This window comes from Salmo trutta, chromosome 19, assembly GCF_901001165.1.
Source record: "Salmo trutta chromosome 19, fSalTru1.1, whole genome shotgun sequence".
Lineage (NCBI taxonomy): Eukaryota > Metazoa > Chordata > Actinopteri > Salmoniformes > Salmonidae > Salmo > Salmo trutta.
Window position 1 is genome coordinate 34,162,638 of NC_042975.1, and position 27,771 is coordinate 34,190,408.

General features: G+C 42.8%; 2 protein-coding genes across 3 annotated transcripts; one reads left to right on the plus strand and one right to left on the minus strand.

Moving 5' to 3' along the window:
• Window positions 1-9,141: 9,141 nt before the first annotated feature.
• Window positions 9,142-18,868, minus strand: ap4m1 (adaptor related protein complex 4 subunit mu 1). Its single transcript, XM_029700581.1, has 16 exons — window positions 18,643-18,868; window positions 18,418-18,479; window positions 18,213-18,298; window positions 17,994-18,100; window positions 17,737-17,833; window positions 17,463-17,573; window positions 17,212-17,292; window positions 17,003-17,065; window positions 13,406-13,472; window positions 13,202-13,255; window positions 12,679-12,785; window positions 12,462-12,553; window positions 12,219-12,263; window positions 11,961-12,011; window positions 11,698-11,815; window positions 9,142-9,734 (listed from the first exon to the last, which is right to left on the minus strand). The coding sequence occupies exons 2-16, from the start codon at window positions 18,473-18,475 to the stop codon at window positions 9,543-9,545; spliced, it is 1,329 nt and encodes a 442-aa protein (XP_029556441.1). The 5' UTR covers window positions 18,476-18,479; window positions 18,643-18,868; the 3' UTR covers window positions 9,142-9,542.
• Window positions 18,869-19,108: 240 nt separating this feature from the next.
• Window positions 19,109-27,655, plus strand: taf9 (TAF9 RNA polymerase II, TATA box binding protein (TBP)-associated factor). 2 transcript variants are annotated; one of them, XM_029700582.1, is made up of 7 exons: window positions 19,109-19,203; window positions 19,741-19,822; window positions 19,950-20,086; window positions 20,182-20,316; window positions 20,431-20,512; window positions 20,712-20,822; window positions 27,297-27,655. In XM_029700582.1, the coding sequence occupies exons 1-7, from the start codon at window positions 19,168-19,170 to the stop codon at window positions 27,452-27,454; spliced, it is 741 nt and encodes a 246-aa protein (XP_029556442.1). In that variant the 5' UTR covers window positions 19,109-19,167; the 3' UTR covers window positions 27,455-27,655. The 2 variants fall into 2 exon arrangements, with proteins under 2 accessions (XP_029556442.1, XP_029556443.1); XM_029700583.1 differs by having other exon boundaries at window positions 19,176-19,223.
• Window positions 27,656-27,771: the final 116 nt, after the last annotated feature.

Sequence of the window (27,771 nt, forward strand, 5' to 3'; positions counted from 1 at the left end):
TTTAGAATAAGGGTGTAATGTAACAAAAATGTGGAAAATGTCAAAGGGTCTGAATATATCCCGAATGCACTGTAAGTTATAGAACAGACACAACTCCCTACACTACTTTTCTATATGAACATAGCCGCAGTAAGTAGGTGTGCTGAGGGTGCCGCAGCACCCCCTAAAAACTCAGAATAAAATATATATAAAAAAAACATTTATAAATATACAGTACCAGTCAAAAGTTTGGACACAAATACTCATTCAAGGGTTTTTCTTTATTTTTACTATTTTCTACATTGTAGAATAATAGTGAAGACATCAAAACTATGATATAACACATATGGAAGCATGTAGTAACCAAAAAAGTGTTAAATAAATAACAATATATTTTATTTTTGAGATTATTCAAAGTAGCCATTCTGTAGCATTCTCTTAACCAGATTCACTTGGAATGCTTTCCCAACAGTCTTGAAGGAGTTCCCACATTTGCTGAGCACTTGTTGGATGCGTTTCCTTCACTCTGTGGTACAACTCATCCCAAACCATCTCAATTGGGTTGAGGTTGGGCGATTGTGGAGGCCAGGTCATCTGATGCAGCACTTCATCACTCTCCTTCTTGGTAAATAGCCCTTACACTGCCTGTAGGTGTGTTGTGTCATTGTCCTGTTGAAAAACAAATGATAGTCCCACTAAGTGCAAACCAGATGGGATGGCGTATTGCTGCAGAATGCTGTGGTAGCCATGCTGGTTAAGTGTCCCTCGAATTTTAAATAAATCACTGGCAGTGTCACCAGCAAAGTACCCCAAAAACATCACACCTCCTCCTCCATACTTCACGGTGGGAACCACACATGCGGAGATCATCAATTCACCTACTCTGCGTCTCACAAAGACAAGGCGGTTGGAACCAAAAATCTCAAATTTGGACTCATCAGGAGAGATTTCCACCGGTCTAATGTCCATTGCTTGTGTTTTTAGCCCAAGCAAGTCTCTTATTATTATTGGTGTCCTTTAGTGGTGGTTTCTTTGCAGCAATTTGACCATGAAGGTTTGATTTACGCAGTCTCCTCTGAACAGTTGATGTTGAGATGTGTCTGTTACTTGAACTCTGTGAAGCATTTATTTGGGCTGCAATTTCTGAGTCTGGTAACTCTAATGAACTTATCCTCTGCAGCAGAGGTAACTCTGGGTCTTCCTTTCCTGTGGCGGTCATCATGGGAGCCAGTTTCATCATAGCACTTGATGGTTTTTGTGACTGCACTTGAAGAAACTTTCAAAGTTCTTGACATTTTCCAGAATAACTGACCTTCACGTCTTAAAGTAACGATGGGCTGTCGTTTCGCTTTGTTTATTTGAGCTGCTCTTGCTATAATATAGACTTGGTCTTTTAACAAATAGGGCTATCTTCTGTATACCAACCCTACCTTGTCACAACACAACTGATTTGCTCAAACACATTAAGAAGGAAAGAAATTCCACAATTTAACTTTTAACAAGACACACCTGTTTAATAGAAATGCATTCCAGGTGACTACCACATGAAGCTGGTTGAGAGAATGCCAAGAGTGTGCAAAGCTGTCATCAAATATACAAGTAACCCTTTTTTGGTTACTACATGATTCCATCTGTGTTATTTCATTGTTTTGATTTCTTCACTATTATTTTACAATGTAGAAAATAGTAAAAATAAAGAAAAACCCTTGAATGAGTAGGTGGTCCAAACTTTTGACTAGTACTGTACATTAACACCTGCACAAAAACACCTTTGATAGAGTTGTGTACATAATGTGAGATGATCTCTGCCTATGTATTGTAGTCTCCTCAGTGGTTTGTGAATGCCCATAGAAGAAAAAAGGCATTAGCAATACAGTAGCGTGTTTGTTGGTGATAGTAATACTACAGTAGTAACAGTGTTGTGTTTGTCCATTCCTGTAGGCTCTGAGGCAGGCGGGGGGCAGGTATTGGAGCCTGTGATGACACTGGAGGTGACGGTGGGGGAGGAGCACCTGAGCCCCGTGCTGGGTGGCCTGGCTCAGAGGCGAGGGGCTATCGGGACATCCAGAGTCGCCATAAAGTTGCTGTTGGCCACCGTGCCCCTAGCCGAGATGATGGTAGGTCATTCAATATCGTCGTGGAAACATGTAGTAGTGACAGACTATATACTCACACCAGTACAATGAAAGTAAATATATATATTGCAGAAATGTCATTACTGGAGACACCGTCAGGGTAGTTTACAATTGTAAAATTGACTGTTTCTGTTATCCTAATCTCTTTCCTCCTCCTCGGTTTCAGGGCTACTCCAACCCACTGCGAACTCTGACCTCCAGCACCAGAAGGCCCTGCTCAACAAGATGGCTGGCCTTGCCTGATGGCATCACATTCTGTTCCTGAACTACAGGAAGTGGCTGCCTGGCTGCAGGACCTGCGATTGTTGTACGGGGTTTGACAAATCTCTGCATCCAGTTCAAGTGTGGGAGGGCCATGTTTTTTGTCACAAGAGACTAGGATTGGATTAATGGATTTCCGTACCTAACTGAGAAAGGCCAACCTTCAGTGGTTATGTTTCTTTGGTATGAATGGATTTTTGGAAAAGTAGGCCAGCAGAAATGTTCATGTGAATACTCCTGTGAGAGCGTTTGCTGTGCAAACAACATTTTTAAAAAATCAGGTCAAGAACATGTGAGCATATAGTTGGACATATGTTGTACAAGTGGAGGTGTCAGTAATTAAAATGTATATCAATTATATGAAAGATAATTTTGCAATGAAATGTGTCCCAATGTGTCATTTCCATGTAAACTGTATTTCACTTCGAGTGTCCGTTGCACTGTACACAGACAATTTACTTTACAAAGGTTTATTATTATTATTATTATTATTCATTTTATACAAGTGAAATATACATGTGAAAAATAAGATGTTATTTGTCACATGCACCGATTACAACAGGTGTAGTCGACCTTACAGTGAAATGCTTACTTACAAGCCCTTAACCAACAACGCTTTAAGAAGTTAAGAAAAAAATAAAAATGTGTTAAGTAAGAAATTGGAAATAAAGGTAACAAATAATTAAACAGCAGCAGTAAAATAACAAGCAAGGCTATACACAGGAGGTACTGGTTAGTCAAGGTAATATGTACATGTAGGTAGAGTTAAAGTGACTATGCATAGATAATAAACAGAGAGTAGCAGCAGCATAAAAGAGAGGTCTGGGTAGCCCTTTGATTAGCTCTTCAGGGGTCTTGTGGCTTGGGGGTAGAAGCTGTTAAGAAGCCTTTTGGACCTTGACTTGGCGCTCCGGTATCGCTTGCCGTGCAGTAGCAGAGAGAACAGTCTATAACTAGGGTGGCTGGAGTCTTTGACAATTTTTAGGGCTTCCTCTGACACCGCCTGATATAGAGGTCATGGGTGGCAGGAAGCTTCGCCCCAGTGATGTACTGGGCCGTACACACTACCCTCTGTAGTGCCTTGCGGTCGGAGGCCAAGCAGTTGCCATACCAGGCAGTGATGCAACCAGTCAGGATGTTCTCGCTGGTGCAGCTGTAGAACCTTTTGAGGATCTGATATAAACACAAGATCAATGTGTGAGATTGCATGGAATGAGGATTGTTCTGGAAAACTATGTTAAAAATACACATTTTGGCTCATACTGTATCAGTGCATCAATGAAGTAATGAAGACAATCAAGTTTTATTTCTCTGTGTTACAAAAACATAAGGCAGGGATTTTACTGTGAGTTTTCCTTATCCCAAAGATGTTGCTGGTGCTGCTGTTTCTCAAGTTGTAGTCCCACGCACAGTGGTCTTCACCTTTCATACCCCTTTGTACTCATATGCACAGTAACCTGTAAACAGAAACTCAGCTGGGATACCACACCTAGAAGCGCGTGAGAGAGAAGACATGAAGAGAGAGAGAGAAAATACAGGAAGAAAGTGAGGGTGACACATTATATACACACTGAACAAAAATATAAACGCAACCTGTAAAGTGTTGGTCACGTTTCACGAGCTGAAATATAAGATCCCAGAAATGTTCCGTACGCACAAAAAGCTTATTTCTCTCAAATTATGAGCACAAATTTGTTTACATCCCTGTTAGTGAGCACTTCACCTTTGCCAAGATAATCCATCCACTTGACCGATGTAGCACATCAAGAAGCTGATAAAACAGCATAATCAGTGGGCAAATGCTCACATTCGATGGCTACTGGCACACTGGAGAAGTGTGCTCTTCACGGATGAATCCTGGTTTCAACTGTACCGGGCAGATGGCAGACAGCGTGTATGGCATCATGTGGGCGAGCGATTTGCTGATGTCAACATTGTGGACAGAGGTCCCCATGGTGGCGGTGGGATTATGGTATGGGCAGGCATAAACTACGGACAACAAACACAATTGCATTTTATCAATGGCAATTTGAATGCACAGAGATACCATGACGAGATCCTGAGGCCCATTGTCGTGTCATTAATCCGCGGCCATCACCGTCATTGTAAATAAGAATTTGTTCTTAACTGACTTGCCTAGTTAAATAAAGGTTAAATAAAAATGTTTCAGCATAGTAATGCATGGCCCCATGTTGCAAGGATTTGTACACAATTCCTGGCAGCTGAAAATGTCCCACTTCTTCCATGGCCTGCATACTCACTGAATATTTCACCCATTGAGTATGTTTGGGATGCTCTGGATCGATGTGTACAACAGAATGTTCCAATTCCCACTAATATCTAGCAACTTCGCACAGCCATTGAAGAGGAGTGGGACACAATTCCACAGCCCACAATCAACAGCCTGATCAAATATATGCGAAGGAGATGTGTCACACTGCATGAGGCAAATGGTGGTCAGATACTGACTGGTTTTCAGATTTTTTCATTTAACTGATCCACTCCCCTACATTCTGTGAGAACCAACAGATGCATATCTGAATTCCCAGTCATGTGAAATCCATAGATTAGGGCCTAATGAATTTATTTTTGATTGACTGATTTCCTTATATTAACTGTAAATCTGTCAAATCTTTGAAGTTGTTGTATGCTGCGTTTATATTTTTGTTCAGTGTAGCAATGGCTTGTCTAGCAATGCCTCGTAAATTCACCAAAAGTATATTAAAGTATATATTAGGCAATCAATGAGTATGGTTAAGCTATTCTTCATAGTGCCAGTGAATTGAAGTTGAAAATCGCCAACAGCATCAGTTTAATTAGGCCTAAATGTGCAATAAAAACTTTTGTGCCTATAGGTTATTTAATGAAACACTGGATGGCATCTTGTTTGAATATAGAAGGTAACGTGTAGGAACTAAAATATTTCAGTGATATTTCTGCAGTGTGCCGACTTGACGGATCCCATGGGATGATGTGGCACACAATGCTGATAAACCTATTCTTTGCCTTGGTATAGCACTATTCGGACTGGTTTTACTAGAGATGTTGGTTTTGTAATTGTTATACAAGCATGTGCGCTATTCCACGGCACGATTCACACAGGATTCGTTTTTCAAAACGCCCCTGTAATTCCACATTTTTTCAAATTGAATTGACTCTTATGACGGAAGCATGGAGGGTTTTGTTGTGGCGTAAAGCTATCAAATGTCTAGACGATAATATGCAACACTGATAACTCGTGTCAGGACCTCTACACCAGGCGGTGTCAGAGGAAGGCCATAAAAAGAGTCAACAACCACAGCCACCCCAGTCATAGGCTGTTCTCTCTGCTACCGCATGACAAGCGGTACCGGAGCGCCAAGTCGAGGACCAAAAAGCTTCTCAACAGCTTTTACCCCCAAGCCATAAGACTCCTGAACAGGTAATCAAATGGCTACCTGGACTTTTACGCTGCTGCAACTCTCTATGCAGTCACTTTAACTATAACATTACATTCATGTATGTACATATTACCTCACTTGGCCCGACTAACCGGTGCACCCGCACATTGGCTACCCGGACTATTTGCATTGTGTCCCGCCACCCCCCTCTTTTACGCTTCTGCTACTCTGTTTATCATCTATGCATAGTCACATTAAACTATGCCTACATATTACCTCAATTAGCCGAATAACCGGTGCCCCCGCACATTGACTCTGTACCGGTAACACCTGTATATAGCCTCGCTACTGTTATTTTCACTGTCATGTAACTTTTTTTCCCCTTTACCTACTACATATTTTTTACTTAAAAATTGCACTGCTGGTTAGGGCTTGTAAGCATTTCACTGTAAGGTCTACACCTGTTGTATTTGGCGCACGTGACAAATACACTTTGATATAGGCCTTTTATAGGCAAAATGTATGACAAAATGGGCAGCATCATGCTCATGTCAGTCCTCTAGAACGCAAATGTTGTCTTCCTAGTAGCAGTGGTGTGTATTCATGGTTGCCAAGGGAAGCCAGGCTTCCCAAAAAAAGACAAATAAAAACATAAAATCTCTTTCATCTCTCTGTTTCATAATTTTCCTTCAATTCGCAAGAGGCTGAATGTGCGTTCTCACTGGAGAAAGCATCCGAGTGATTGAAACAGTGCCCCTCTGTCTCTACGTGTAGGCCATCTATCTGATGCTGTCTGGTCCAAACGAGTATGACATTGTTGCCGCCCGTAGCATTGAAGGCAAGGGCAGCAAGCGAGCATCTTGCCTCCCTTGACAAAAAAAGTCTGAAAAATTAGCCAATCAGCATCGAGCTAAACTGAGCGGGTTTAACTGAATGGTCCTGGTGCTCCACAAAAAAATGTCAAGGGAAGCCAGCTTGGATTTGGCTTCACTCCTATCAAATCCCATTGAGAGCACACATCATTGACAGAAAAACTTGAATTGTTGCATCTCGTTGTGTTGTTGTCTAAATTAGCCATGGATGGAAATAGAGATTTGGACTTGTGGTTTTACTTAATTCTCCGAACTAGCCAATGATTATAACAGCAATTCTGATCCAACCATTAATTCATACAATGTTGTGCCCCTGGCCTGAGAGGATGGAAGTCCAATATGTAGAAGGCTAATGTTAACTAGCTAACGTTGCCCATGTATGGAAGTTAGGCTAGCAAGCAAGCGTTTTAGCCAGGTAGCCTAGGACAACAAAAATAAAAGCGTATACTGTATGGTAGAGTGAGAGACCGTTTCATCAAAATGAAAGAGAGGAGGATGGCATTGGCATTTCCCTACAAGTAGGGTGAGTCAACAGGTTTTTCCTACTTGCACGAACGCACACGCAGAAATTAGAACCATGGACAGCCACATCATATTTAGCTTACGTTGATTGGACTAAATCGTTTTTGGTATCATTTAGTTGCCATTGTATTAGACTAAGCAGAGGTGATTTGATGATGTTGAAATGGTGCTGGAATAGTGGCGGCAGCTCCTGTTTTCTTTGCGTCTTGCGGTAGCTCTCTGTGGTTCTAAATCAATAGTTGTTTAGTGGTCCAAAAAGTCGTAAACATTAAACTACCTTAACCATGCTGTAGGTCATGTAACTGTTTGATACTGTACATGCAATATGGTTTGTGGACTTCGATGGACAGAGGTTGCTATCCAGTTTTGTGATAAAACAAAGGTGTGGTTGAATTTATTCTGCCATTGTGTCTTCTTATGGTCTCTGCCTTGTGGCCTACATATCAGTCGCAAGGCATATGAATTAACAGGTTGTAGAGCAAACAGCACTTCTCTAGTGATTTTACCCATGCACCGCTACTGCCGAGTAGGACTCTGCAATGAGGTGCTGTGTGCGCATCTGTTTCAGCGTGTTTTGGGAGTTGAGCAAGAGTTGACTCCACCCACAGGAGTCTGAGTCAACTCCAAAAATCCTGGAGTCATACACCACAGTGCATTCGGAAAGTATTCCGACACCTTCCTTTTTCCACTTTGTTACGTTACAGCCTTATTCTAAAATTGATTACATTTCCCCCCATCAATCTAAACACAATACCCCATAATAACAAAGCAAAAACAGTTTTTTCGAAATTTTTGCAAATTAGGTATGACGCTACAAGCTTGGCACACCCGAATTTGGGTTTCTCCCATTCTTCTCTGCAAGCTTTGTCAGGTTGGATGGGGAGCGTCGCTGCACAGCTATTTTCAGGTCTCTCCAGAGATGTTCGACCGGGTTCAAGTCTGGGATCTGGCTGGGCCACTCAAAGACAATCAGAGACTTGTCCCGAAGCCACTCCTGCGTTGACTTGGCTGTGTGTTTAGGGTTGTTGTCCTGTTGGAAGGTGAACCATCACCCCAGTCTGAGATCCTGAGCGCTCTGGAGCAGGTTTTCATCAAGGATCTCTCTGTACTTTGCTCTGTTCATCTTTCCCTCGATCCGGACCAGTCTCTCAGTCCCTGCCGCTGAAAAACATTCCCACAGCATGATGCTGCCACCACCATACTTCACCGTAGGGATGTTACCAGTTTTCCTCCAGACGTGATGCTTGGCATTCAGGCCAAAGAGTTCAATCTCGGTTTCATCAGACCGGAGAATCTTGTTTCTCATGGTCTGAGAGTCCTTTTGGTGCCTTTTGGCAAACTCCAAGCGGGCTGTGATGTGCCTTTTTACTGAGGCATTGCTTCCATCTGGCCACTCTACCATAAAGACATGATTGGTGGAGTGCTGCAAAGATGGTTGTCCTTCTGGAAGTTTCTCCCATCTCCACAGAGGAACTCTAGAGCTCTGTCAGAGTGACCATCGGGTTCTTGGTCACCTCCCTAACCAAGGCCCTTCTCCCCCGATTGCTCAGTTTGGCCGGGCGGCCAGCTCTAGGAAGAGTCTTGGTGGTTCCAAACTTCTTCCATTTAAGAATGATGGAGGCCACTGTGTTCTTGGGGACTTTCAATGCAGCAGACGTTTTTTGGCACCCTTCCCCAAATCTGTGTCTCAACACAATCCTGTTTCGGAGCTCTACAGACAGAATTCCTTCGACGTCATGGCTTAGTTTTTGCTCTGACATGCACTATCAACTATGGGATCTTATATAGACAGGTGTGTGCCTTTCCAAATTATGTCCAATCAATTCAATTTACCACAGGTGGACTCAAGGCAAAGGGTGGCTACTTTCGCAAATATATTTTGATTTAACACTTTTTTGGTTACATATGTGTTATTTCATAGTTTGATGTCTTCACTATTATTCTACAATGTAGAAAATAGTTAAAATAAAGAAAAACCCTTGAATGAGTAGGTGCTTTGACTGGTACTGTATATTTCCATACATTTTATCTAGCTGTGGACACCCTGCAGTACCTCTGCAGACCTCCAAGGGTTGGTCCTGGTTATTTGTATATTGATCCTGATTATCCCTGCATTACAGAAACTCAAAAGTGCTGAATATGTTTTTATGCACATTCATAGACTTTCCTGCATGATTCCCCATATGACATTATAATGACAATAGTGAAATATAGGGGTAACTTTTTGATGTAGTAGATACATTTGTATTGGGTCACTCCACCGTATACAGAATAAACATTTGATACAAAAGTCCCTTGACTTTTTTCAGGCAGTCAAGATCAGGGTTCACATCTGTATTGAGAGTAAGCCAGAGTCTGACTGATCAATGGTGTGTGTGTACTGTATGTCCGTATTAGATACGGATGGTATACGAGTCTGAATGGGTTACATAGCGGACCCAGCGTTGCGACGGTCCAGGCTGTATCGGGGACAGGCGGAGGAATCTAATTTGCAGTCCTGTGCAGGTGTACTTCGGCAGCTCAAAGCTCAGACTGACCGGTCCCACTTCCTGTAACGAGGCAGAGCTAAGGCCAGAGACCTCCAGCTGAATGTACAGAGAGAGAGGAAGTGTTCAGCATGTTGGTCAATCATATACAAAGTTGTCTATCTAGTACCTATCTACTATTAGGGGCATATAACGCACTTGCAAAGTTTCCACTAACGTACAGGACCAGTCAAAAGTTTGGACACACATACTCATTCAAGGGTTTTCCTTTATTTTACATTGTAGAATAAATGTGAAGACATTAAAACTATGAAATAACACATATGGAGTCATGTAATAACCAATTAAAAGTGTTAAACAAATCAAAATATATTTTATTTGACAGATTCTTCAAAGTAGCCACCCTTTGCCTTGATGACAGCTTTGCACACACATGGTATTCTCTCAACCAGCTTCATGAGGTAGTCACCTGGAATGTATTTCAATTAACAGGTATGCCTTGTTAAAAGTTAATTTGTGGAATTTCTTTCCTTCTTAATGCGTTTGAGCCAATCAGTTGTGTTGTGACAAGGTAGGGTTGGTATACAGAAGATAGCCCTATTTAGTAAAAGACCAAGTCCATATTATGGCAAGAACAGCTCAAATAAGCAAAGAGAAACGACAGTCCATCATTACTTTAAGACATGAAGGTCAGTCAATCCGGAAAATTTCAAGAACTTTCTTCAAGTGCAGTCGCAAAAACCATCAAGCGCTATGATGAAACTGGCTCTCGTGAGGACTGCCACAGGAAAGGAAGACCCAGAGTTACCTCTGCTGCAGAGGATAAGTTAATTAGTTACCAGCCTCAGAAATGGCCAATTAACTGCACCTCAGATTGCAGCCCAAATAAATGCTTCAGAGTTCAAGTAACAGACACATCTCAACATCAACTGTTCAGAGGAGACTGCGTGAATCAGGCCTTCATGGTCGAATTGCTGAAAAGAAACCACTACTAAAGGACACCAATAAGAAGAAGAGACTTGCTTGGGCCAAGAAACACGAGCAATGGACATTAGACTGGTGGAAATCTGTCCTTTGGTCTGATCAGTCCAAATCTGCGATTTTTGGTTCTAACCGCTGTGTCTTGAGACGCAGAGTAGGTGAACGGATGATCTCCACATGTGTGGTTCCCACCGTGAAGCATGGAGGAGGTGGTGTGATGGTGTGGGGGTGCTTTTCTGGTGACACTGTGTGTGATTTATTTTGAATTCAAGGCACACTTAACCATCATGGCTACCACAGCATTTTGCAGCAATACGCCATCTCATCTGGTTTGTTCTTAGTGGGACTATCATTTGTTTTTCAACAGGACAATGACTCAAAACACACCTACAGGCTGTGCAAGGGCTATTGACCAAGAAGGAGAGTGATGGAGTGCTGCATCAGATGACCTGGCCTCCACAATCACCCGACCTCAACCCAATTGAGATGGTTTGGGTTGAGTTGGACCGCAGAGTGAAGGAAAAGCATCCAACAAGTGCTTAGGATATGTTAAAACTTTCAAGACAGTTGGAAAAGCATTCCTCATGAAGCAGGTTGAGAGAATGCCGAGAGTGTGCAAAGCTGTCAATAAAGCAAAGGGTGGCTACTTTGAAGAATCTCAAATATAAAATATATTTTGATTTGTTTAACACTTTTTTGGTTACTACATGATTCCATATGTGTTATTTCATACCTTTGATGTCTTCACTATTATGATACAATGTAGAAAATAGTACAAATAAAGAAAAAACGTTGAATGTATGTCCAAACTTTTGACTGGTACTGCATGTTAACCATTCGATGCTGTCTGCATATGCATCATTGCTCTATGCGAAATGGCTCATGGACTTTGAGAACCTGATCCGCACCAAACAATCTGATCTACAGCAAACAAGTGTGTAGAGAGGTGATTCTTCCTGATTGATAAGAAGTTCCTGATTGCCTGACATCATAATCATTGAAACTGACCTATTATACCCTCACACTACCAGTATCTACTATTTCCATGATTTCCATTGTTGTTCTGATTATGTTTAGTCACCTTGAACAGGGCGGAGAGCTGGGCGCCCCCGGGGAAGCGAGGGATCTCCCAATGGACAGCCTTGTTTTTTGGCTGCAGCTCAGCACTCTGGTCTGGGCTGCTCAACTCTTGAGAGAGACTGGAGAACAAAGAGGATGTGAAGAGAGGGAGAGAGAGAGAGAGAGGAGGGGGAGCTTGTTATGTAGTGGGGGGGGGTTACACATAGTGAGAAACAAAACAAAAGATGGAGGGAACATGAGATAGAAAAAGGAGTTTCTTCTCACCGAAGCGAGCCCTTGGGTACCGGTATTGTAATAGAAACATTAATAGCAGCGCTGTAAGAGAAAAGAGATTGCTTCAGTTGCAGCCCAGTCAGAGAAGGCAAGGACAATCACACTGACAGACTTCATGATCATATGTTATTAAACTATTATAAATGTGCATCATAAAACACGATAAAGTGTTCAATGCAAACTCTACATTCTCAACATACAGAAAATGCATATCAGCAAATAAGCATTTCCTGTTAATGGAGAACTGACCTCTTTGGGGGCAGGTCACACCGCAGCTTCAGGTACATCAACAACCTACAGGGAAATAACAAGTGTGTGTTGAGGGTGGTGGTTGGGTTGTTTAAAGACTTGATTTCCCAACACTCAAGTTAGTAAAATGGGGAAGTTAAAATGACTGTCATCATGAGTAAGGGAAATCTGTGTGTTCTACATATTTTGAGATGGTTCTAGTAAAGGGTTCTCTACCCAAAATGAATGAACAGTGTTCTGTACCTGCCACCACTGTCCCTCTCTATAGAAGGGAATAGACGGAATGGAGGGGCTGTGGGAAGGTCATCACACAACTGGTATTGCATCACTGTTTGCTAGAGAACGAAAAAAGTTTGTGAGAAACTGTGAGAGAGAATACATTTGTTTATGTAACAGTGAGATACAAGTATTGTTGTAGTGTTTGTGTGTGTGCATGTGATTCAGTAAATTCCATGAGCACCTCTCCTTGGCTGGGACACACTTTCAGGATTCTGTAGGTGTCAAACTCATCCAGCCTGACAGCCTGGTGGAAGCTGCACTCATCCACACGAACAGCTGCCCCATAACCTGAGAGGAGAGAGGGTGGGGGAAGGGAAATTACATTTTGAATATAGGGCAGAATCCTAATTTCAATAAAAGCAGATAGCAGACTTTTCTGTAATGCCTTGATGTCAATGAGAGAGCTGAGCGAGAATGTGCGCAAATCTGAATCTATGGGAATTCAGCCCATAGTGACTGTGCTCTTCCACAACAAGGATAAGAGTACAACTAAAGGTCAATAACAGCCATTATGACAATCAATGCTGTGGCAGGGAATCATCCATTTTAATACAATGGCCTCATATTCATCTTGTGCAGGATTTTACAGGAAGTTTAGTAATCATTCAGGTCACCCATACAGTCAGCACAGTGACTGCCGATCTTGTAAAATTGACTGATCTAGCCAGTGAAGGATGTAGTATTTGCAAAGGGAGGGTACCAACCGCTCAGCTGGGACTTTCCTATGCTGAACTCTTCATTCAGTCCAATCCGCATCTCTATCGACATGGTGAGGAACAGAGAAGAGGGGGAAAGGGAGAGAAAGTGAGAATTTGGCATGGAGGAATTTGGGTTTGTACTTGCCCTCTATTTACTGTGCCTCTGGCAGCTTATAATTCAAAATAAAGACTTGAAACACAAAAGCTCACCTGAGCAACTTGGCATGTAACACTTCACTCTGATCTCTCCCTCAATGTCTGCCTTCATCAGAACTCCCTGGAGAACAGTGAGGGAATTTATTCCGTTCATGATCATTCAGCAATAACATCCTTATATACACTTACAGAAATATAAAACGCTAAATTATATTTCTGGTCTGGTACAGTTTTAAACATAAGTATGAAATGTAATTGCTTTGAGAGAGAGAAATGGAAAGGACAGAAAGTAAGTATAGGTTAAAGTGCAACTCTGCCACTTTTCAAGCTCATATTCATGATCTCCAGTACCAAGCCAGAGATGTGAAAACGGCGCATTTCTACGCCTTGTAGAAAAAAAATATAACGTTAAGGTTCTACCCAATGACCTCATCAGAAGTTACAACAGTGATTTTCAAACACTATGAGATCCGCGGTGACTTGGGGAGCAAGAAACTCGTTACAGGTTTTGAAAATCACAATATTTTAAAACGTTTAATCCTACCCTGTGATATCACTATGTTTCCCTCCACAGTTTTTATGTGAGTAAAGTCATATTGTGTAAAAAATGCAGACAGATAATTTGTTTGTTATTTTTCTGTGAGAAATAGAGGTGGAAACGCATTTATATGCAAATATTGATATAATAACCATCATATCGAAGTAAATTTAGTCACGCGATGATATGTGGTGTGTGTGGTCCTCCTACTACGACTCGGGAAACCATGCAGTTTATTAGGCTATAGATTATGTCACGCCTGCTCCCGCTCTCTGGCGCTCGAGGGTGCCAGGCTGCCCTTCATTACATACACCTGTCACCATCATTACGCGCATCAGCGCTCACTGGACTCCTTCACTTTGTTGATTGCCCCATCTATATCTGTCTGTTCCTCCGTTGGTTCACCGCGTCAGCATTAATATCATTATGTTTTCATGTCCAGACGCTGCCCTGTTCTGTTTCATGTCCGTTGTTAATTAAATGTTCACTCCCTGTACCTGCTTCTCGTCTCCAGCATCTGTCCTTACAGATTAACTAATTTATGATGAGCTTCACAGGGTGGTGAAAGTGCACGGTGATCTTGATGCTCCTTTCCAATAAATATCGAGGGTCCTATTCTGGTGACATGATGATCAATGCTTGACATTGATTATCCATAATAATAAACTAGCCTACCCAGACTGTATCTGCAAGCTGTTGGCTAGAGCCCACGTGCCAAGACCAGAGTAGTAGGCACATTTGCTATTGAAAACTTAAGCGAAAAAGTTAATTTTGTGTGCAGTACGTCATCATGCACTGACTTTTATCCACAACAAGTCAGTTTGGTAGAAACATGGCCTCCCGAATGGCCCAGTGGTCTAAGGCACTGCATCGCAGTGCTAGCTGTGCCACTAGAGATTCTGGGTTCGAGTCCAGGCTCTGTTGCAGCCGGCCGCGACCGGGAGACCCATGGGGCGGCGCACAATAGGGGAGGGTTTGGCTTGTCCCATCGCGCACTAGCGCGTGGCGGGCCGGGCATAGTGCACGCGGCCGGGCATAGAGTTTCCTCTGACACATTGGTGCGGCTGGCTTCCGGGTTAGGTGGGCATTGTGGCTGCTTAGTTGGGTTGTGTTTCGGGGGACGGACGGCTCTCGACCTTCACCTCTCCCGAGTCCGTACAGGAGTCGCAGCGATGAGACAAGACTGTAACTACCAATTGGATACCATGAGATTGGGGAGAAAAAGGGGTAAAAAAAAGAAATACAAACATTTGGTAGAAACACACCACTGGTGGGAAAATGCACATATTTTCTTTTTGCAGATTTTAGAATATTCACATGAAAATCTGTCGCCAATTTGATGGACACCTAGCTACAGAGAAGCGTTTTTTTAGGACCTTATCCTCTTAACTACAGATCATAGAAATGCGCCATTTTCACATATGTAGAGAGAGTTGCCCTTTAAACCTGTTAGGGATAGGGGGCAGTATTTTCACATTCGGATGAAAAGCGTGCCCAGAGTAAACTGCCTGCTACTCGGGCCCAGAGTCAGATATTTGCATATTATTAGTAGATTTGGATAGAAAACACTGAAGTTTCTAAAACTGTTTGAATGATGTCTGTGAGTATAACAGAACTCATATGGCAGGCAAAAACCTGAGAAAAATCCAACCAGGAAGTGGGAAGTCTGAGGGTTGTAGTTTTCAATTGAATCCCTTTCCAAACTACAGTGTCTGAGGGGTCATATTGCACTTCCTAAGGCTTCCACTAGATGTCAACAGTCTTTAGAACCTTGTTTCATGCTTCTACTATTACTGGGCAGAGAATAAGAGACCATTCAATCAGTGGACTGCCTGAGACCAAGGAGTAGTTTACTGCGCGAGCATGCAGGCGCGCCGTTCCTTCTTTTTCCTCTGTAATTTACTTCTTTTTTTTTTTTTTTTTACATTTTAGTCATTTAGCAGACGCTCTTATCCAGAGCGACTTACAGTAGTGAATGCATACATTTCATTAAAACATTTTTTCCCCCCGTACTGGCCCCCACGTGGGAATCGAACCCACAACCCTGGCGTTGCAAACACCATGCTCTACCAACTGAGCCACACGGGATGAATACGCTATTGTCCAGTTGGAATATTATCGAATATTGATGTTAAAAAGACCCTAAGGATTGATTGTAAACATCGTTTGACATGTTTCTATGAACGGTAATGGAACTATTTGACTTTCGTCTCTGGTTTTGCGCTCGCGCATTTTGCCTTTGGATAGTGATCTGAACGCCCGAACAAAAGGAGGTATTTGGACATAAATATGGAGTTTATCGAACAAAACAAACATTTCTTGTGGAAGTGGGAGTGCATTCCGACGAAGATCAGCAAAGGTAAGTGAAGATTTATAATACTATTTCTGAGTTTAGTTGACTCCAGAACTTGGCGGGTAACTGTATAGCTTGCTTTGATGGCTGAGCTCTGTACTCAGAATATTGAACAATGTGCTTTCACCGTAAAGCTATTTTGAAATCTGACACAGCAGTTGCATTAAGGAGAAGTGTATCTATAATTCTTTCTATAACTGTTGTAAAGTTTATCAACGTTTATGATGAGTATTTTTGTAAATTGATGTGCTCATTCACAGGAAGTTTTGGGTGGCAATACATTTTCTGAACATCACGCGCCAATGTAAAATGGTTTTTTTGGATATAAATATGAACTTTATCGAACAAAACATACATGTATTGTGTAACATTGAGTCCTGGGAGTGTCATCTGAAGAAGATCGTCAAAGGTTAGTGATTCATTTTAGCTGTATTTCTGGTTTTTGTGATGCCTCTCCTTGCTTGGAAAATGGCTGTGTGGTTTTCTTGTGAAGTTGATGTCCTAACATAATCTAATGTTATGCTTTCGCCGTAAAGCCTTTTTGAAATCGGACAATGTGGTTGGATTAAAGAGAAGTTTATCTTTAAAATGGTGTAAAATAGTTGATTGTTTGAGAAAATTGAATGATGATATTTTTGTTGTTTTGTATTTCGCGCCCTGCTATTGCATTGGCTGTTGGCTAGGGGTCCAACTCCTGTCCATAACAAGGAAGAGATACTGATCATATGCATGGCTCCACCATGTAATCAGTGATACTTACATTGGCACCAATGACTACAGACATCCTTTCAATCACATCCACAAATATCTCGTTTTTTCCTCCCTGAAGACAGAAGGGAAAAAACAAGGTGTTGAATTCATATACACACATACATACAAAGAATTCATACATATCTGTACATCTTCATCGATCAACACACTAGCACCTAGGAATAGCCCATAACATCCAGCAGTAGACACATTCTTTACCTGTTCTCCTTGACTTGACACGATGGGCCGTGTGGCAGCTGCACTGGGGGCCACTTTATTCTGCTGGGTGTCTGCTCCAAACTGACCAGGAGGGAAAAGAAAGTGGAATAAAAGTGCTGAGTAAGTAGGGCTCAACATGTTAATGTTAAAAAGCAGATAACCAGGAAATGTTAGCAAATGGGATCCAGTGCACTTATTTTCAGGGCAGCCCCAAGAGTCAGTGTGATTGTGACCATGCATTGGTGTCTTACCAGCCCCACGTTACTGAGGTCAAACAAGCTGAAGGGTTTGGAGCTGACCGCCTCAGTCTGGATGAAGTTCTTCAGGATATCAGTAGAGGTCGTCTGGATGTAACCAAAGTCCTGATGGGGATAAAGTGAGAGAAAGGTGGGACGAGAGAGAGGGAGGGAAATAGATGACAGTGGGAATAAGGAGGAACGGAGATAGGCACGGATAACCAGGACCAAAGATAGGGCCTTCAAAATGGCCTAAAGATGGATGCCAGAGGAGAGAGAGAATACTCACCACTACCTCATCCAACAGCTCATAAATGAGAGCAAAGTTCATCTGGAGAGACTTCTCTGACAGACAACCACAGTAGTCCTTAACCAGGGCTGTTAATCTGTGACACACACAGTAAGCAAAACATTAACACACACACACACACACACACACACACACACACACACACACACTAGAGGCCAGCCTGATGCACACCAAATGAGATATTAAATACACACAGAAAGCTACTTGTAGAATTCATTCATTACAGACACAATTACCTATTTAGGAACTCGATGATGGTGAAGGGAGAGGCATCAGCTTTCGTCGTGGCAACCCAATAGAGCCCTCCCTGTCTGATGTGAACAAAATGCAGCTCCTTGTGTTTCTGTGGGCAACCATGGAGGGAAATCACATTACTGTTTGAAACTATGACTATACTGTAATAGATGGCTGATCAAAACCCACACCATGCCTATTTGCCAAACCCTTCCACTTACCATTACAACTGGAGGCTGGTCACCAGTCAATGCAGTGACCATCTCGTAGAATTTGTTGACAGCATCTTTTCCAGCTTCACCACGGTCTGACAACTCAGGGATAAGGCCATTCATTATTCACAGCATTTCCACTGACAACTCACTGGGAGAAATGCCTGAAGTTTATGTGTAAGAGGGAAAGGTAAGATATTATGATATAGGATACAGTCTTTGTAGATGAGGTGATCTCCTTTGGAGGACAATATGAACACCTGGGATATCATCTTCCTAGAGGGAAATAAAAAAAACGATGTATGTTAGTCGGTAACATCAACCGAAGTTAGCTCCAACTAACATTATAACGACCATGACATCGACAAATCTACTGTGGGCTCTGACTATCAAACATCAGCATTTCAAATGTTACTCAGTACTTATGAGATTTACGTACCAGCAGCCAAATAGCAATCTACTTAACGTTACTTGTCTAGGAATCGTGACTCCAATCGTGACCGCTTTCCTACAGGATGGTTGCTTAGCTACTTGATAATGTAAAATACCAAAATCCCTACGTTGACAGAAACTCTAAGAACATAGGTATCACATTATTCGTAACTAACTCGCTAGCTAGCCATCGTTTATTTACGCGTCAATTCTTATTTGGTGTTTGTTGACTGGCAGCTAAATCAACCTCGCGTTTCACAGCGCCACCTAGGGAGATTATTTCAGTTACTGCACTTTCAGTTTCACAACAGCTAGAGTTGTATTTTTGCAACATAGAATAGCTAGCTATATATTTTATTGGGTCAATGCATTTACAGTTGATGTGTGCTTTTTTTTAAGCCCCCAAATAATATACAATAAAGCTAAGTGTCATGAACGTGGTGAACCAGAGGGTGGCGGTACTATGCATATTGATTTTATCTTAGTACGGCTGTGCGGAAGTGAATGCGCGGGGTAAGGGTCAAACGTGAAAATGGCTTCTCCGAAAACTGTTCCTAAAGATGCACAGGTAGGAGTAAACCGTCTAAGGTACAATTTCTGAAATGTCATAGTCTCATTAGTGTAGCTACAGTGGTGATGAGTGTTTAGTTAGATATCTATTATGACAGCTGAATTCAAGTTTCTAGTTTTTGTCGGATTGTGTCAAAGTTCGCTAGCTAGCGAGCTCGCTAACATTAGTTAACTACGGTAACTAGCTAGCTTGTTATTTATTTGTCAGCTAGCTAACGTTAGAACTAGAACAGACGCTCCTCATTTTAAATGTGCATTTGTAGAGTAGCTGTTCAGTAATATAACTCCATATCATTCTAACGTGTTTTTTTGTGTAATGGCATCTACTTGCCTATTAGGAATGGTAACTAATAGCTAGCTAGCTTGTTAGTTAGCAGGGCAAGCTAACGTCAGCTGTTGACTGTTATTGTTGTAACTAGCTAGTGCAGTTGATGACAACACATGGAAATGTTACTCTACTCCATGTTTGTCCATGCAGCCACACAGCATACTGCATTTCTTGCTTATTATCTGCTCATATTTTTCCATTGCAAAGGTTATGATCCAAATCCTCAAAGACATGGGGATAACAGAGTATGAGCCCAGAGTTATTAATCAAATGTTGGAATTTACCTACAGTAAGTATACATTCAACTCTCTCAGGTTAGTTATGCTCAGTGTGCAATATTGCATGTTTAGTAGTTACAAGACACCAATGTATCAAGACAATGAACAGCTGTCATTAAATATCATTTGATTTTACAGGATATGTGACAACTATTATCGAGGATGCCAAAATCTATGCAACACATGCCAAGAAGAACATTGTGGATGCTGATGACATAAGACTGGCGATTCAGTGTCGAATGGACCAGTCCTTCACCTCCCCACCACCACGAGATGTAAGATTTAATAGCAGTGCCAAGACAGACATTACATTTTTTCAGATGTTCATAATTGATCTAGACTAACTCATGACTATGTTGTCTTTGTGTAGTTTCTGCTGGATGTAGCTAGGCAGAAGAACCAGACCCCTCTGCCCTTGATTAAGCCATACACTGGGCCACGCCTGCCCCCTGACCGTTACTGTCTTACTGCTCCTAACTACAGGCTTAAGTCCATACAGAAAAAGGTAGCCTCATGTTTTGCTTTGCAGATTTTACTGCACTTGCAATCAATGTTTATTGTATTCTATTCCATTATGTTCTCTTTTGTGAATCCTTCTGACTGTTCCTCTTCTGTGCAGGTGTCCTCATCTGCGGGGAGAATAACAGTGCCTCGCCTCAGTATAGGAGCTGTGTCCAGCAGGCCCAGCACGCCTACCCTTGGTGAGGGACCCATTTGTGCAATCTATGTTTTCACTCATACCTTGTCATTTTATTACATGTTTTTTTAACACACTGCTCCAAGTCCTTATTTGACAGTGGGATGTGGGTTTGCTTCCTGGTGTGCAGTCCTGTTGCTACCATAGCTGTTGTATTTTCTGTTTCATTACAAAAACATTTACTCCTTCCTGCATGTTTCCAGGCACTCCCTCAGTGCAGTCAGTCACAACCAAAGTGGGGACGCCAGTGTCACTGTCGGGGCAGCGCTTCAGCGTTCAGATCCCATCCTCACAGACTGCGGCCTCCAAGTCCTGTAAGATTAATCTTAATTTCACACTGCTAACTTGCTTCAGATTGTTGGTGAAGGAGTCTACTGTAATCTTCTGAATTTTATACTATATATTTACATCATTAGAGAATGTTGCCGGAGGAAATGGTGGCCGGTTTACGGGCTCCTGACCAATTGTGCTATTTTGCGCAATCTCTAATATTAAATAAGTCTCAAGGTTCTGCTCACCTGAGTTAGTATGGTCTACAGATTATTATGAGGTATTCTATCTGTATTTTTCGTAGCTGTTTATTTACTGTCACAAACCGGTGCTGGCACTAAGACCTTATTCAGCGAGCTGTACAGGGCCATAAAAAAACTGAAATCCGTTTTACCTAATTTCTACCAGCGCCCCGGTGCAGGGTAAGATGGCGCCGGAGCAGAAGGCAGACGTGCCCCCAACTGTTTTTTTTAAAAATCGTTTATCTGCATTTGTAACTTCTTTTTTTACTCTTTTTGTACATATATGTTGGTGCTACCGTCTCTTATGACCAAAAATAACTTCTAGACATCCGTATTGCAATTACTCACCACGAACTAGCAGAATCCTTTTTCTTCTTTCACAACTCTGACGAGGCGGAGGATATACAGGCCCAGACCCCCTTGATCTGTGTGAAGAGGAGGTGGAGAAAGAGAGGCCGGAGAGCGGGCTGCCTTCTGAGAAGGCGATCGAATAAACCCCCACTTCCCTCAATTCTGCTAGCAAACGTGCAATCTTTGGACAATAACAGCTGGTGCACTATATCTAAGGAAGTCTCGAGCTATTGCTCGCCTGAGGTTGAGTATATCATGATAAGCTGTAGACCACAATACCTACCAAGAGAGTTCTCCTCTGTATTCTTCGTAGCTCTTTACATACCACTTCAGTCAGAGGTTGGCACTAATATAGCATTGAATGAGCTGTATTCCGCCATAATCAAACAAGAAAACACTCACCCAGAGGCTGCGCTCCTAGTAGCCGGGGACTTTAATGCACGGAAATTTAAATATGTTTTACCAAATTTCTATCAGCATGTTAAATGTGCAACCAGAGAGAAAAGAACTATGGACCACCTACAGTTGAAGTCGGAAGTTTACATACACTTGCGTTGGAGTCATTAAAACTCGTTTTTCAACCGCTCCACAAATTTCTTGTTAACAAACTATAGTTTTGGCAAGTCGGTTAGTTTCCACAAGTCTGGTTCATCCTTGGGAGCAATTTACAAATGCCTGAAGGTACCACGTTCATCTGTAGAAACAATAGTACGCAAGTATAAACACCATGGGCCCACGCAGCCGCCATACCGCTCAGGAAGGTCTCCTAGAGATGAACGTACTTTGGTGCGAAAAGTGCAAATCAATCCCAGAGCAACAGCAAAGGACCTTGTGAAGATGCTGGAGGAAACGGGTACGAAAGTATCTATATCCACAGTAAAACAAGTCCTATATCAACATAACCTGAAGGCCGCTCAGCAAGGAAGAAGCCACTGCTCCAAACCCACCATAAAAAAATCCAGACTACAGTTTGCAACTGCACATTGGGACAAAGATTGTACTTTTTGGAGAAATGTCCTCTAGTCTGATGAAACCAAAATAGAACTGTTTGGCCATAATGACCATTGTTATGTTTAGAGGTAAAAGGGGGAGGCTTGCCAGCCGAAGAACACCATCGCAACCGTGAAGCGTGGGGGTGCTTTGCTGCAGGAGGGACTGGTGCACTTCACAAATAGATGGCATCATGAGGTGGGAAAATTATGTGGATGTATTGAAGCAACATCTCAAGACATCATTCAGTAAAGTTAAAGCTTGGTCGCAAATGGTCTTCCAAATGGACAATGACCCCAAGTATACTTTCAAAGTTGTGGCAAAATGGCTTAAAGACAGCAAAGTCAAGGTATTGGAGTGGCCATCACAAAGCCCTGAACTCAATCCTATAGAAAATGTGTGGGCAGAACTGAAAAGGTGTGTGCGAGCAAGGAGGCCTACAAACCTGACTCTGTTACACCAGCTGTGTCAGGAGGAATGGGCCAAAATTCACCCAACTTATTGGGGGAGGCTTGTGGAAGGCTACCTGAAACGTTTGACCCAAGTTAAACAATTTGAAGGCAATGCTACCAAATACTAATTCGAATCAAAAACGCATTTTATTTGTCACATACACATGGTTAGCAGATGTTAATGCGAGTGTAGCAATGCTTGTGCTTCTAGTTCCCACAATGCAGTAATATCCAACGAGTAATCTAACCTAACAATTTCACAACAATTACCTTATACACACAAGTGTAAAGGAATGAATATGTACATAAAAAAATATATGAATGAGTGATGGTATAGAACGGCATAGGCAAGATGCAGTGGATGGTATAGAGTACAGTATATACATATGAGATGAGTAATGTAGGGTATGTAAACATTATATGAAATGGCTAGTGATACATTTATTACATCAATTTTTCCATTATTAAAGTGGCTGGAGATGAGTCAGTATGTTGGCAGCAGCCACTCAATGTTAGTGATGGCTATTCAACAGTCTGATGGCCTTGAGATAGAAGCTGTTTTTCAGTCTCTCGGTCCCTGCTTTGATGCACCTGTACTGACCTCGTCTTCTGGGTGATAGCGGGGTGAACAGGCAGTGGCTCGGGTGGTTGTTGTCCTTGATGATCTTTTTGGCCTTCCTGTGACATCGGGTGGTGTTGGTGTCCTGGAGGGCAGGTAGTTTGCCCCCGGTGATGCGTTGTGCAGACCTCACTACCCTCTGGAGAGCCTTACGGTTATGGGCAGAGCAGTTGCCGTACCAGGCGGTGATACAGCCCGACAGGATGCTCTCGATTGTGCATCTGTAAAAGTTTGAGTGTTTTTGGTGACATGCCGAATTTCTTCAGCCTCCTGAGGTTGAAGAGGCGCTGCTGTGCCTTCTTCACCACGCTGTCTGTGTGGGTGGACCATTTCAGTTTGTCCATGATGTGTACGCCAAGGAACTTAACTTTCTACCCTCTCCACTACTGTCCCGTCGATGTGGATAGGGGGGTGCTCCCTCTGCTGTTTCCTGAAGTCCACGATCATCTCCTTTGTTTTGTTGACGTTGAGTGTGAGGTTATTTTCCTGACACCACACTCCGAGGGCCCTCACCTCCTCCCTGTAGGCCGTCTCGTCGTTGTTGGTAATCAAGCCTACCACTGTAGTGTCGTCTGCAAACTTGATGACTGGAGGCCTGCATGGCGACACAGTCGTGGGTGAACAGGGAGTACAGGAGAGGGCTGAGAACGCACGCTTGTGGGGCCCCAGTGTTGAGGATCAGCGGGGTGAAGATATTGTTACCTACCCTCACCACCTGGGGGCGGCCCGTCAGGAAGTCCAGGACCCAGTTGCACAGGGCAGGTCGAGACCCAGGGTCTCGAGCTTGATGACGAGTTTGGAGGGTACTATGGTGTTAAATGCTGAGCTGTAATTAATGAACAGCGTTCTCACATAGGTATTCCTCTTGTCCAGATGGGTTAGGGCAGTGTGATTGCGTCGTCTGTGGACCTATTGTGGCGGTAAGCAAATTGGAGTGTCTAGGGTGTCAGGTAGGGTGGAGGTGACATGGTCCTTGACTAGTCTCTCAAAGCACTTCATGATGACGGAAGTGAGTGCTACAGGGCAATAGTCATTTAGCTCAGTTACCTTAGCTTTCTTGGGAAAGCATGTGGGGACAGCAGACTGGGATAAGGATTGATTGAATATGTCCGTAAACACACCAGCCAGCTGGTCTGTGCATGTTCTGAGGACGCGGCTGGGGATGCCGTCTGGTCCTGCAGCCTTGCGAGGGTTGACACGTTTAAATGTTTTGCTCACGTCGGCTGCAGTGAAGGAGAGTGGGAATGTGATGAAAGAAATAAAAGATGAAATTACATTTACATTTACGTCATTTAGCAGACGCTCTTATCCAGAGCGACTTACAAATTGAAAATCATTCTCTCTACTATTATTCTGACATTTCACATTCTTAAAATTAAGTTGTGATCCTAACTGACCTAAGAAAGGGAATTTTTACTAGGATTAAATGTCAGGAATTCTGAAACTGAGTTTAAATGTATTTGGCTAAGGTGTATGTAAACTTCTGACTTCAACTGTGTACTCCACACACAGAGACGCATACAAAGCTCCCCCTCCATTTGGCAAATCTGACCATAATTCCATCCTCTTGATTCCTGCTTACAAGCAAAAATTAAAGCAGGAACCACCAGATTAATAAAAAAGTGGTCAGATGAAGCAGATGCTAAGCTACAGGACTGTTTTGCTAGCACAGACTGGAATATGTTCTGGGATTCTTCCAATGGCATTGAGGAGTACACCCCGCATCTGTCATTGGCTTCATCAGTAAGTGCAACGATGACGTCATCCCCACAGTGACTGTACGTACATACCCCAACTAGAAGCTATGGATTACAGGCAGCATCCGCAGTGAGCTAAAGGCTAGAGCTGCCACTTTCAAGGAGTGGGACTAACCCGGAAGCTTATAAGACATCCTGCTATGCCCTCCGATGAACCATCAAACAGGCAAAGTGTCAGTACTGTCAGGACTAAGATCGAGTCGTACTACACTGACTCTGACGCTCGTCGGATGTGACAATGCTTGCAAACCAGTACAGACTACAAAGGGAAGCACAGCCAAGAGCTGCCCAGTGACACAAGCCTACCAGACGAGCTGAACTACTTCTATGTTCGCTTCGAGGCAAATAACACTTAAACTTGCATGAGAGCATCAGCTGTACCGGAAGACTGTGTGATCACGCTCTCCGCTGCCGATGTGAGTAACATAGGTCAACATTCACAAGGCCACAGGGCCAGATGGATTACCAGGACGTGTACTGCGAGCATTCACTGACCAACTTGCAAGTTTCCCTGACATTTTCAACCTCTCCCTGTCCGAGTCTGTAATACCAATATGTTTTAAGCAGACCACCATAGTGACTGTGCCCAAGAACACTAAGGTAACCTGCCTAAATGACTACCGACCCGTAAGCACTCACATCTGTAGTCATGAAGTGCTTTGAAAGGCTGGTCATGGCTCGCGTCAACACAATCATCCCAGGAACACTAGACCCACTCGAAATTGCATACCGCCCCAACAGATCCACAAATGACGCAATCTGTGTTGCACTCCACACTGTCCATTCCCACCTGGACAATAGGAACACCTACATGAGAATGCTGTTCATTGATTACAGCTCAGCATTCAACACCATAGTGCTCTCTAAGCTCATCACTAAGCTATGGACCCTGGGACTGAACACGACTCCAACACCATTTAAGTTTGCCGACGACACAACAGTTGTAGGCCTGATCACTGACGACGATGAGACAGCCTATAGAGGGAGGAGGTCATACTGCCAGGACACCAACCTCTCCCTCATCGTGGGCAAGACAAAGGAGCTTATTGTGGACTACAAGAAACGGAGGGCCGAACACACCCGCATTTACGTCGGTGCTGTAGTGGAGAAGGTCAAGAGCTTAAACGTCCTGTGTTCACAACACTAAGAACCTATCATAGTCCAATCACACCAACACAGTCATTAAGAGGGCACGACAATGCCCCTTTCACCCTTAGGAGGCTGAAAAGATTTGGCATGGGCCCTCGGATCCTCAAAGGTCTACAGCAACACCATTGAGAGTATCTTCACTTGCTGCATCACCGCTTGGTATAGCAACTGTTCAGCATCCGACCACAAGGCACTACAGAGGGTTGTGCATACGGCGCAGTACATCACTGGGGCCGAACTCCCTACCATCCAGGACCTCTATACCAGGCAGTGTCAGAAGGCACTAAAAATTGTCAGATTCCAGCCACCAAGACACTGTTCTTTCTGCTACCGCACGGCAAGCGGTACCATTACACCAAGTCTGGGACCAAAAGGCACCTGAATGACTTCTATCTCCAAGCCATAAGACTGCTGAACAGTTAATCAAATGGCTACCTGGACTATTTACATTGACCTCCCTTTTTATTTATTTATCTTGTTTTCCACTGACTCCCTTGACTGGCACACTCACTAGACTCTATCCACACACACACTACACTGACACTCCAACACACACACTACATACAACACACAAACACGCATGCTTATTGACGCCACACACACACTTTCACATACGCTGCTGCTACTCTGTTTATTCTATATCCTGATTACCTAGTCACTTTTACCCCTACCCACATGATACTGTATTACCTCAACTACCTCGTACCCCTGCACATTGACTCTGTACTGGTACTCCTTGTATATACTCTTGTTATTGTTGATATTTCATTTTTATTTAGCAAATATTTGTATTTTTTTCAACTGCAAAAGTCTACACCTGTTGTATTTGCCGCATGTGACCAATACGAATTAATTGAATTCAAGTCTCTCAGACGCTTCAATTCAGTAGTTTATTCACTGAATAAAATGTGCAATTTAAATGTTCATAATAAATCCTGATTCTTTTGTTTTCCGACAGCCACACCATCCACCCCGATGGTTCAAAATGTCCTCATCAACCCCTCCCTGATCGGATCCAAAAAGATCCTCATCACCACCAACATGGTGTCACAGAACTCGGCCAGCGAATCGCTGAAGAGGAAGCATGAAGACGACGATGACTATGATGCATTATGACCTCATGGATAATGAAGGAGTCTGATGAAGGAGTCAGCTAGATGAAATCAAGAGTCTGCTGTAAATATAGTAGAAGGTAGTTTTGAGTTTAGCCAGCCAGCCTACAATTCCCCCATCATCGTTGTGGACATTTAGTAAGTGTAGTGTCATGCCTGTTTGCCACTAATTTTTGTATATAAAAATAAAAAATGTGTGAATAAATGTAGTCTATGAAATGTATTTTATGGAACACTAGTTGGACACATTACCACAGTGCAGGATTTTGTTAGAAACAAAATGTTTGTATATTTATAAAGGTTGAAACTTCTAATGGGACT